Source organism: Corvus brachyrhynchos, unplaced genomic scaffold (assembly GCF_000691975.1).
Source record: "Corvus brachyrhynchos isolate BGI_N302 unplaced genomic scaffold, ASM69197v1 scaffold398, whole genome shotgun sequence".
Lineage (NCBI taxonomy): Eukaryota > Metazoa > Chordata > Aves > Passeriformes > Corvidae > Corvus > Corvus brachyrhynchos.
In genome coordinates, this window is record NW_008239780.1 from 208,265 (window position 1) to 219,913 (window position 11,649).

General features: G+C 40.0%; 1 protein-coding gene across 2 annotated transcripts; it reads right to left on the reverse strand.

Annotated features, from left to right (window-relative positions):
* Nucleotides 1-1,024: 1,024 nt before the first annotated feature.
* LOC103621632 (A-kinase anchor protein 17B) lies at nt 1,025-10,710 on the reverse strand. 2 transcript variants are annotated; one of them, XM_017743140.1, is made up of 4 exons: nt 7,889-10,710; nt 5,867-6,099; nt 3,515-4,771; nt 1,025-2,974 (listed from the first exon to the last, which is right to left on the reverse strand). In XM_017743140.1, the coding sequence occupies exons 2-4, from the start codon at nt 5,946-5,948 to the stop codon at nt 2,838-2,840; spliced, it is 1,476 nt and encodes a 491-aa protein (XP_017598629.1). In that variant the 5' UTR covers nt 5,949-6,099; nt 7,889-10,710; the 3' UTR covers nt 1,025-2,837. The 2 variants fall into 2 exon arrangements, with proteins under 2 accessions (XP_017598629.1, XP_017598628.1); XM_017743139.1 differs by having other exon boundaries at nt 3,515-5,027.
* Nucleotides 10,711-11,649: the final 939 nt, after the last annotated feature.

Genomic DNA, 11,649 nt, shown 5'->3' on the forward strand with positions numbered 1-11,649 from the left:
GAAAGTTATGTAAGGGGTTTTATGAAAGGTGAGGCATTTCTATGCATTACCTGGAATCCCTGGATTAAGAAGAAAGGGCTTTATAATTGCTGTATTGTATTTCAAGCAGATGGACTGATTTAATAATGGACCTTGTGTATTTCTGCTTTAAAACCAACATGTAGGATTTTGACTTCAGCATTCAGCACAAGGTACAACCCACAGGTCACATATTTTCAGTAACAAAGCATTGTTCAGCCAACTTCTGTTCTACCAGTTCTATGAGGAGGCATTTTCACTAGTTCTGTACAAAAAATTAGATTTGATGGCAAGATCTGCAGTCTCAGGGTCTAACTTCATACATGTCAGAGTAAACAGTATTTCCATAAAAAGCACCCAGCCTCCTGAAACAGCAGCTAGGCACAACAGCACATGTCAGGTTCAAACTAAAATGTGTGAAATTATGCCAGAAATGTTGTACATTTCCATTGCTGAACTATATAAATGCTGCTTTTAATACATATTTTCATGTAATAAATGTTCTAATTGCCAAAACATTCTGTAACTTTCATACTTGGGATGTGACATTAATATCTAGAACTACTAAAATCCAATCTACAAAGCCATGCATTTTAAAAGTTTTAAAGCAAACTGTTACATGTATCTTTAAAGATTAGCCTTCAGGATAATAAAATTATATTAAGCAGTCCAGTGTATGAAAAGATAGGGCTCATATTAAATATGCTGACAGGAAAAAGAAATTCTTCCATGTGAGCATAGTGAGGCCCTGGCAGAGGCTGCCAAAAGAAACTGGATGCCCCATCCCTGGCAGTGTTGAAGACCAGATGGACAGTGCTTGGAGCAGGTGGAAGGTGCCCATGCCCTTGGCATGGGGGTTGGAACAAGATGGTCTTTTAAGGTCCCGATCCAAACCATTCTATGATTTTGTGTAAAATTATTATTAAAGCACCTGAAATCAGGTTCTAAATAATGTCAAACAGGAAACAGAAGTTCTCTTTCAGTATGAAGATTACAATGTCTCACATTTTAAAGTGCATGCATATTTTATTTACTAACAATGTTTTACATGGAATGAGGACTTGGGAGATAAAGCAAATCCTATCAATTTCAGTCAATACAGGTGAACCTGAAGCAATTACAGAAATTGAGTATTTATTTGTTATTGGTTACTGTGACAGCATGTTGATAAAACACTGGAAATTTACACTGAAGGAAATCTTTAGTTCCTTCTCCTCCAGATTAACAAAAAGAAATACTTCCTCACCTGTCACCAAAAGGCCTGTCTCATGGGAAATGGGTACTCATGGACAGAGAACTGTCTATAGATTGGCAGAGGGGGAAGTTTTGTTATCTTTAATCTGCAAATATTGCATAGAGAAAAAACACCATTGGTATGTCACCTCAGTGCAACTGAAAATGTTTTACAAGGTCAATGAATACAATAGTCCATCTTCATTATAACTGTATAAAATACTAAAAAGGAGACTTAAGAGGGGCATAAATGTTCTCCAAAATAGTCAGAAAATACTTCTGTCAAGAAAATAAGATCTTTTTAGATAAAAGTAATAGATTAACAGTACTTTGAGTAGCAACCATTTGTCATGCATGACCCCGAAAAGGCACTCAATGTCTGAACATATGAACAGAAAGACTGATAAAACCTGGCTTAGAAGCCTGCAGGAATCACCAGTATTGAAGACTGGGGGAAAACCTATCTACCACAAACAATTACAATTATTCTTTTTTATTACTATTTATTAGAGCAGAAATTACAAACATGGGTAAGATCTTATGTAATGAAGGCAACATTTTCACATTAACTTCGTCTACTGACATGTAATAAATAAAACATAATAAAATGAAAGCTGCAATAATCAGTGCATTGAACTTTGAACTGGTTCTCTGTATCTTGCTAAGGGACTTTGTTTGAAAGCAATTGTGGCTGTCTTCTAGATATAGCCAGCTGAATAAACATGGATATAACTCAAGTTCCTAGATTGCATTTTCACATTTTTATCTACATGCAGCACAACTCTGACAACATTTCACAATTCCTCTGGAAAGCATTTGTAAGCAAACTCATACTAAACAGCTATCTCACTATATGTGCCTTCAAAATCTTGTGAACTGTCAACCTGCATTTCCATGGGGACTGTCAGCAGGCTGACAAGTACTGCCCTTTCATTATCTAACACTCAGAGCTTTGCTTAGACAACCATTCAGATTCCTGGAAGCACTACACTGAGCGTAAGTTCAGTGAAATCCTTCCTCCCAAAGGCGAGCAAGTTTTCAGAAACACCTAGAATTGTGAATAGAAGACAAGGATTCTTCTAGTGTGGGTTTTACAGAAGATGGGATTTTTTTCATATTTGGAAATCTATTACTTCTCAAAATTGAGTATAAATGTCCCCCACATCACTCCCATCATTATAACAATCTGATTGAGGAGGCACTTCATATGCTTGCTCTAGGATTGACAATTATGTTTTTTTCCAATGACTCATTATTAGTAAATACTGTAATTTACATTATTCCCTGCATTCAATCAAAGTGTAATGTTCCAAGATCTCAATCTGTGTCCTTTTAAGTTCTTAGCCACTAGTCCATGAAAGTTTGTCTGGCTCTGGGGAAAGTTTTGGTCCTGTTATCCAAAAGGCAAACACAGATTCTGCTTTTGTGGCTCACTACACCAGTTAGATATTCTAACCAAAGGAATCACCTAAGCAAAAAAAAAAACCAAAAAAACCAACCCAGTATTTCATATACCTTTTAATGATCAAAGGGCTTTCCTCTCCCACCCCCGTATAAAAACTTCAGAGCTCTAATACAGTAGCTGTTCAGCATCCTCTTCTGGGCTCTGCTCCACAGAAAGTATCTGAGCAGGGGTTTGTCTGAATTATCTCAAGAGGAAATAGAGGGCATCCTCTGACGTCTGCATCCATCTCTCTTCTCAACATTAATTTCCTCTCATCACCTGTAGATAAGAGAAAGTTACTTGAAATGAGTTTGTCAGGTGGGCAGGGAGGGAAAGGGAGGTGGCTGTAAGGTATCCACCAATCAACTGGAGGCACAGTAAATCATAAAAAGGACGGTAAGAACAGCCAGTAGCAATCCTGTATGAACATTAGATGTATTTTAGCTATGTAAAAATTCACTCACCTGCGACAGTACTTCCCACACAGCTGTGCCACACACTGAATTGTCTATCAATGTTTTAGTTGTCTAAAGCATGTTGTTAGTATGCATGTAGTTAACAGAATAACCACCCATTGCTAATGCCCAGGACAGATACTGTGCTAACCAATTAAGTAAACAAATATTACTCTTGAGCTGCAGCTGTGTGTTTCAGAGCTAAACTGAACAAACTCTTAATTGCAGAGAAGTTGCACTGGGTTTTTTTTATCTCATGCTTATACTTTTTAACACCATTCATCACTGTAAGAACTGTGGCAACCTCACCTGCCACAGACCTGTCAAATTCAGTCCCCTTAGCTGTGGCGTCCCTCTTTCTCACCTCTCCTCTGGAGGATCTCCTGAAGGGGTGAACCATCATGAGGGGTAACATCTGGTGCTGCCATAGAGGTGTGAAGTGTCTTGAATTTCACTTTTTTGTGCAACATTTTCTTACATTTTCTCTGTATCTTTCTGAGCGACCCCAGCTGCATGCAACTGTCCGTCTCTGAAAAGCCACATTCATCAGATAAAAGATTAGAAGAAAGCTTTTTTCGCTTTTTCTTCATTTTATGAGCATTTCTCTCCTTTTCCCTGGATTGTCTCTCACTTTTCTTTCCTTCATATCTTAATTTACTACTAGACCTCTTGCACGACTTTTTAAGTTTACGTTCACACTGCTTTGCCAAGCCCTCATGGACAGAATTAGAACAGGAGTTACATTGGCTGATTTCCTTCTCTTGACCTTCCAGAGCTACATTTTTACGGTAAACCAGTAATTTTCTTTCCCCGGCTCTTGCAGGCAAGCACCCTTTAATACAACTGCTGTAAATTTCTTCATACCTTCTTTCTGCTCTCTTCACTGAGCCACCACATGCCTCTCTAAAGTACTCAGAATCACTGATCTCTTCCAACAAATCCTTTAATCTGCAAGCAGATCTACATGTTCCATATGGTACAGTGCCTTCATCTCTACCATCTTCTTGTTTGAATTCCTTATTACGAGTAACAGTAGTGCACTCCAAAGAATGATTCAGTCCAGCATATGGTAAGTTATCAACAGTCAGTGAGTCATTCCTCTGCACTTGCAGCTTTTTTGCAAGCTTGCCCCCATGGACCTTGCTTTCTAACACTTTGTCTGTTGACTCAAGTTCCCCAAGAGTGATCACCAGCCTATAATTACTATCACTACTACAATTTCTCTTGTGGCGGTTTTGTACAGGACTCACTTCTCTGAAGTGCTGACCATGTTTGTTACTCAAGCTGATGTCAAACCCACTACCATCATCAGACACCACTCGCTTCCACCGGGACTTGTTCGCAGTGGTTTTTGGCTCTAAGCAAACACGTGCATAGTGTGGTGTCTGATAGTAGTTTAGTAAATAATGGATGAATTCATCAGTCTCATAAACCTTTTGCTTTTTGCAATCATCTTCCTCAGACACTGTCTGTGTGTGAACTACATCCAGTGCTGGGTGGTGCCTTCCATGGAGAGGTTCGATGACCCGGCCGTCCTGGGTAACCGTGATCAGCAAAGGCCCACAGCCTTTGGCGGAGGAGTTGCACACATCTCTGCCAGGCAGTCCATCAGAGCTCGGGACTGGAGAGACATCATTTAAAATTGTCCTAACTATGTGACAAGTAGGTGCATGGAAGTTACTCACATCTCCTTCCTCACTACATAAACCGCTAACTTTTTGGGTTAACGGGCACTTAAACTCCTCCTTACGTTTCAGCTCTTTGTGCGTATGATAAAGGGAGCTAATCAGCTCCGGCTGTATGTCTTTAAATGCTGTTTCAGAAAATGAATCGTCCTTCTTTACACCCAGTGAAGGATCCACTTTTTGACTTGCCAACTGCGAAACCAAGAAAATAGAAGTTTATTTAACACATCACCTTCATAATTAAGAAGGCTAATGTCAGATGTAATGGGGCTCTAAAATTCATGCAGAATGGCAAGGGTAGCCTCTGACTTCAACTCATAGTAAATTACAGTCCTTTAGAAGTCTTTTACATTAAGGACTGGGGAAAATACACACTTGTTAAAAGCTGCAAGCAAATTTTCCTCCACAAATAGTGAAGACAAAACCATATTAGAAATTAAAACCCCATTTTCATTTGAAACTCTATTTTTGCCCAAAGCACTAAACTAAACCTACAAACATTAATCTGTGTGCAAAACACTCAAATTTTATCACTTCTCTGCTGACTTTCTCAAGACATTATCTGAATCAAACTGAAATAAGCCTGGTAAATGAGTGCAAGAAAAAAGAAGAGGCTATTAGAAATGCAACTGGTATAATCTGTGCAAATTTAATTCAGTCACTTGTAGGCCTGAGACCAAAACAAGCAGAGAGAGCATCACTTATGTCCTCACCCCAAAATTCCTTGCTTGCAACACTGGATCAAGTCTAATAGAGGTAATATAGCCTTTCCAGCCCTATTTTTTACTCAGTAAAGATAAGGTCTTGAAAAAGCACCAAAGGCAAAGTTTCTGTGTAAAAATGCACTACGTTTGCTCTTAGGGTAAGACTGAGAGCAGATTGTCACAAGACATGGACCTCAGGCCTTCTCAGTGTTCAGTCAGCCCCAAAGCAGTCTTCTGAATAGCATCAAGATATCAAATGTCTAGTGAATTATTCAAGCTCTAATAAATATCCTCAAAAATTTAAAGTACGTTTTAAAATAGTCTTACTTTCACACGACTTAACAGCACTGTAAGCAGTCTGACAGACTCCACTCTTCTCTGAGCTAGCAGGGATTTCCTTTCTTCCCATTCAGGCATATTCTCTGGCCACTGCTGTTCTTCAGCTGGTACCTTCCGCTGCTTTGGGCGATGTTCCTCATCTCCATCTATCTGCCTTCTCTTCTCTCGAGCTTAGCTTTCCTTTTTGTCTCTTGAACTTCTTTTCATCACCACTTCTTTTTCTAGGTAATTATCAATATGGGACAATTTAGATGACACTTGTTTTATATTTTGCATCCTGGGGGATTGGATGTAAGTCTTTGAAGTGCTAATAATAAGCAACCAGTCACCAAGAATCACGTGGCTAACAAGGAATCTCGTTTGCTTAAATAACATGTTTAAAAAACATGGCACATAAATTACACACACCTAACTGATCCCCACAGTTAGAAAGTTCTTTGTCTCTTCAAATGGTTTGTATTCTTGGGTTTTCTTTATAAGCACTGCCAAGACAACAGCATCACATGATTCTTGTCTCCAAGGGCACAGCTAGAGACTAATCATTTGGATCTATTTCTTAAATTAACAAATCTCCCCTACAGATTAGCATGAGGGTCCTATTTAAGAGGTATTACAAGGCTCTTGTAATTCAGGGGTTATCACTGAACAAGGCCTACCCTGAGCCAAGGCCTTCTCTGCTCCTCACCCCACCCCAGCAGCGAGAGGCGGAGGGTGCCCAAGGAGCTGGGAGGGGACACAGCCAGGACAGCTGATCCCAGCTGACCCGAGGGATATCCCCAACCATATGGCCTCATCCTCAGCAATAAAGCTGGGGGAGAAGGAGGAGGGGGGAGCATTTGGAGTGATGGTGTTTGTCTTCCCAAGTCACTGTTATCTGGGATGGAGCCGTGGTGTCCTGGGGATACAGAACACCTGCCTGCCCTGGGAAGTGGAGAATGAATTTCTTGTTTTGCTTTCCTTGTGCACATGGCCTTTGCTTTACCTATGAGACTGTCTTGATCTCAATCCTCAAGTTTTCTCACTTTCACCTTTTTGATTCTCCTCCCCATACCACTGGGGAGAAGGGGAGGAGTGAGCAGCTGTTGTAGGACTTAATTACCAGCTGGGGTTAAACCACAACAGGCTATCACCACTTTTTGGAAACTTTGCCCTGTAGGAAGTAGATCTACCAAATAATCAACATGATGCATCACAAAAACCTCCAGAAAATTCAAGGAACAGTGTTCACACAAGTAAGTGTTTAAAAACAGTTTTTTAAAAGTATTTGAATAAGGAAGAATTAGCAATGGAAGCATAGCAGTGCTTTTAGAGACCTAGCATTAGATTCACTATGCGTTTTAAGTGTCTGTTTTTTTAAGAAGATGCATAACCCGACTGATTACTAGTGACAGTGTAGGATGCCATCCAAACACATTATCTAACGAATTAAAACTTCAATATACTACTATTACTCATATGCGAATTTAAGAACACTGCAGTAAAGACATCAACGATAAAAAAAAAACACACAAAAATGGGTAAAGACAGAAAAGTATTCTTTTCATAGCTTTGGATTTTCTAGTCAGCTTGGAGGCACTGAGAAATGTACATCAAATTAATTTTATTTCAGGGCATAAGGACATTGATTTAAGATGTTGCAGCATAGAGCAATAACAAAAGCCCACACACAGAGCCTTAAGGAAACAATCCTCAGAACAATTTGAGAGCAACAGCTCTCACTATAGGCCGACAGAATCATAGAATAATCCAATCTGAAAGGGACCTCGGGATATCTCCAGTCCAGCCTTTCTCATAATCCAGACCCCTACATTTGACACCTTACACAAAGAATTATCATTATGGTTTTCTTCCCAATACATAAATTAACAACTACATTGTATTGTTTCAATTTCTCCAACTCCTGTTTCCTCAAAGCCTGGATTTTTACACAGCCACTCTTCCTCATACTTGGTATGAGGAAGTGTAACAAATTTCAAGAAAATGGGACATTCTCTAAAAATATACTCTCACCTTTCAACCCCCTCTCTTTTTTTCCCCCTTTTTTGACCGTGCTCCTGTTCTTGCAGCTTTAGTCTTTCCAGGCTTCTCTATCTTATGGCTCCTTCACTAAAAATGTCTGGTTGTGTCAAAAGCCACCTGTCACAGAAGAAGCAGAATCAGACTTAGCAGCCCAGTTTGCTGCATATTTATACAAACACAGACAACCTGCCGAGTAAATTAGAGACCCAGGTGACTACCAAAATACCACTACACTTGTGAGAATGCCTCTCTCTACCTTGACATACCAGAACTTCTAAAGTTCATACTGGGTTGTCAATCAAGCTCAAACATCCCTCTCCCAAATATCTCCTCCTGCTGTGACATCAGGGGCTCACAATCTGACATCATACCTTTGACCAAACCCACTCCTGGTAGGCTCTTCTGGGGACTCAAAAGTTCAGCATGTTCAGCACAGCACTCCTAATTGCAGGAGTTAATGCAGTTCTGCCAAAACTAGAGTTCACTGACTCTTAGAGCAACATCTTTTGGATCACATGCTTGTTTGCTTGCTTAAAAATTGATGGATTCTGTTGATGTGTGCTGCATTTCATCAGCTTCAAATGCCCAGACAGAGCACATTTAAAGAAAACACTCAAGCAAGTTGCATCAAGATCTATCTACACTGAAAAAGTAAGTAATACGAAGTATCATTTCCAGCATAGAGGGATATTTCAGTAACAGTTTAGAAATTACCAGCTGGCACAAAAAATGAAACTGGGTACTCCCTAATAAGGGCTTATGGAGGTAAACCAATAGGCTGCTGAAATTAAGCTTACAGGTTGCACATTTTCTTTTATAATGCCACACTACGCATAACACTTCAGTGGATTCATCTCTCAATATACTTAAACAAAAAGGTACATAGAAGAGAATAGCTACCATTTTCTAGCCAAGAATCACCAGGCAGCCGCTACACCCACTTCATATTGAACAATAAGAAACTAAGTATCTTCCAGAGTATCATCAGTTCTGGACATCCTCTCTAAGTTTCAGTGCCAACTACACAGAAAATATTGACAACCTTTAGCTTACCCAGAGAAATTTTTCAGGAAATCAAAACAGTATAATGCTGGGTTTTGATTAAAGGAGTTAAGTTCAGATGCCTGAATTCCATGTATCAGTATACCTACATCTAGTACAAACAGGATAATCACCCAGGGGTTTTTTGCCCCTCACATGCTTAATTGTCCAAAAAGTTTACAGAGAGGCTTCCACCGCTTATCAAGGACTTTTCAGGCCTAAATTCAAGGAAAAAGAAGCAGAAGTTGGCAAACCACCATCTGTGCCAGTTTCTTCCACAAAGTCTCAGCACCTAGTTACAAGTAAAGCTTAGTGTATTTTAGTAAGTCCATATGCTATATTTTTCTTTATTTGATAGACACAATTTTAACATAAATACAGACTAAATCATATGGAGACAAAAAAGTTACATATACAAAGAGAACTGCAAGAGTGCCACATAAAAGCTTCCGCTGAAGAAACATGAAAAAAAAGTAATACGGTCTTCATAGGTTATCAACTATAGTGCTATTACTTGAAAAATGCCTGTTTGCTTTCAATATGGGAATGTACAAGGGAAGACAAGCACAGAAACTGTTTGGTAAAAGAGGGTGACTACACTTTACTGAGAATGATGAAGAAAAAAACCCACATATGTACTGGAGGAAAAGCTAGTGCAAATAACATTAATATAAAATAACCAGGAACTTCTGGAAGCAGCAGCTACAGCACAGACTGCAGCACTGAATCGCTCCTCTTAGGGAACTGCTGCCAAATGCACTCAGAATTAACGCTAACTTTGTCTCATATATGCAGAGCAGATACGCAAAGCACCTTCTACAAAACTGAAGCAGCAAGTAATCTCTAGAGTCCTTTCTGCCCACTGTGCATTAAGATAAAGAGCTTCCTAAAGCTTTCCACCAAGTTAGTGCCAACTATGCTTCTGCCACCCCACTAAGATTTGTGGTGCAGCAGATTAAAACATCCAGGACACTGTTGTTGCAACCTGTAGAGATATGAAAGTCAAGCCTGCAGACCACCTGGTGTACATAAAATCTTGTTCTGTTTTGCAAGTACATCTTCTATTAAACCAACTGATATATTATCCTGCCCTTGCAAATCTTCTTTCACTTATATCCTTACACCATCATGGCTGCAGCCATGTTCCTACTACTGCAATCAATCACGTAAAAGCCATAAACTCTCTTCATAGATCTGAGTAAGCTATAGTAGTTTGCTAGTGCACACTATTACCCTTGCTCTTCCCCACTTCTGTTCATAGCCAGGAGATCTTCAAGCATCAGAAATTAATTTCTCACTATCTAACTGTATACAAAGCCCAGAATTATTTACTGGCTGATCCACTGAATTGCTGCTCAGCAGCATGGCCTTTTGAAATCAACCCTGACATATCAATAAGCCACTCCCTTAAGTTATAACTGTTGCAACTGACAAATCACAAGGAACTTGGCCTTCAAGCCCTTTACCAAATCATTATTTCCTTTTGGCCACTCTGCCATGGTAATAACATTTGGAGCACATCTGCCCTTGCCCTAGGGTTTACTACAGTAACTGCAGGCTGAACTGTCCTTATCTTACAACACCCTAACTTGTGTCACCTAAGTTCATACTTTAAAACAAACTCACACTTCAGGGAAAAATTAACAACCTGGAAATACCTAACCTGAAACACTCACATAGTCCATATGAGCAACATGTAAGTAGTGGGAATAATTGTTCTAAAGGTGCCCCTCACATTTGCTCACTGTGATGTGACAGCTGATGATAACAGCTCTTACCATCCCCAGTTTCCCAGCTGGTCACTCATGTGAGGCCCTGGCCCATCACAACAGTTTCAGAGACCATACCATCAACCAGGTCAGGAAAGAGGGTTATCTTGAAGACAAGAAGATAAAATCATATTTTGCCAGGCTACTTTTCAGATATTTGATTTCCCTGCTCTCATGGACAGTGTGGCCTCTGAGGAGTCCCACCAGCAGGGCTGAAGGCAAGCTCGAGGCAGAGGAAATATTTTAATTCTGCAGAGGTGGGTACGCAGGAGCACTACAAGCTAAGGCAATGTAGCAAGTGTATGTATTGATCCACAGCAGCAGAGAGTTTATCATGCAGGGAAAAAAAGCTAGGGTCGTTTAGCCTAGAAAAAAGGAGGCTCAGGGGGGACCTTATGGCTCTCTACAATCACATGAAAGGAGGCTGGATCCAGGTGGGGGTCGGTCAACTCTCTCAAGCACCGTGAGAGGAAATGGCCTCAAATTACATCAGAGGAAGTTTAGATTGGATATTGGAAAAAGTTTAGATTGGAAAAACTTCTCCACTGAAATTGGTGATCGGCATTGGAAGAGGCTGGAAGCCTTCAAATAGTTTGTGGATGTGGCACTTGGTGACATCGTTTAGCAGTAAACACAGTAAATGTTACTGGACTCTGTGATCTTAGAGGCCTTTTCCAACCCTAGCGATTTTATGACAAGCATTTACCAGAAAGTCACTTGGAGAAGTTTAAAGAAGAGCTTTAAACTGATTTTTAACATATGAAATGAGTTTATCCAGGCTGCTCTATCCAAAATTAACTGAAAAGGAGCAATGATAAAAAAGTGCCGCTGCTCTCACGAATATTGCAGTAAAAGGGGCGTTTTGAAGCGAACTCTCCCAGCACCGCTATGCTCCATGCTGTCCGACGTGAGGATAAAACAAACCGCCAGCTCCAGCCCAAA

Coding starts and splice junctions, on each gene's coding strand:
- LOC103621632 (XM_017743139.1), bottom strand. CDS start 5,956: ATGCCTGAATGGGAAGAAAGGAAATCCCTGCTAGCTCAGAGAAGAGTG. Junction 5,028..5,866: donor TGCTGTTAAGTCGTGTGAAA/GTAAGACTATTT, acceptor TTGGTTTCGCAG/TTGGCAAGTCAAAAAGTGGA. Junction 2,975..3,514: donor GGAGATCCTCCAGAGGAGAG/GTGAGAAAGAGG, acceptor TCTTATCTACAG/GTGATGAGAGGAAATTAATG.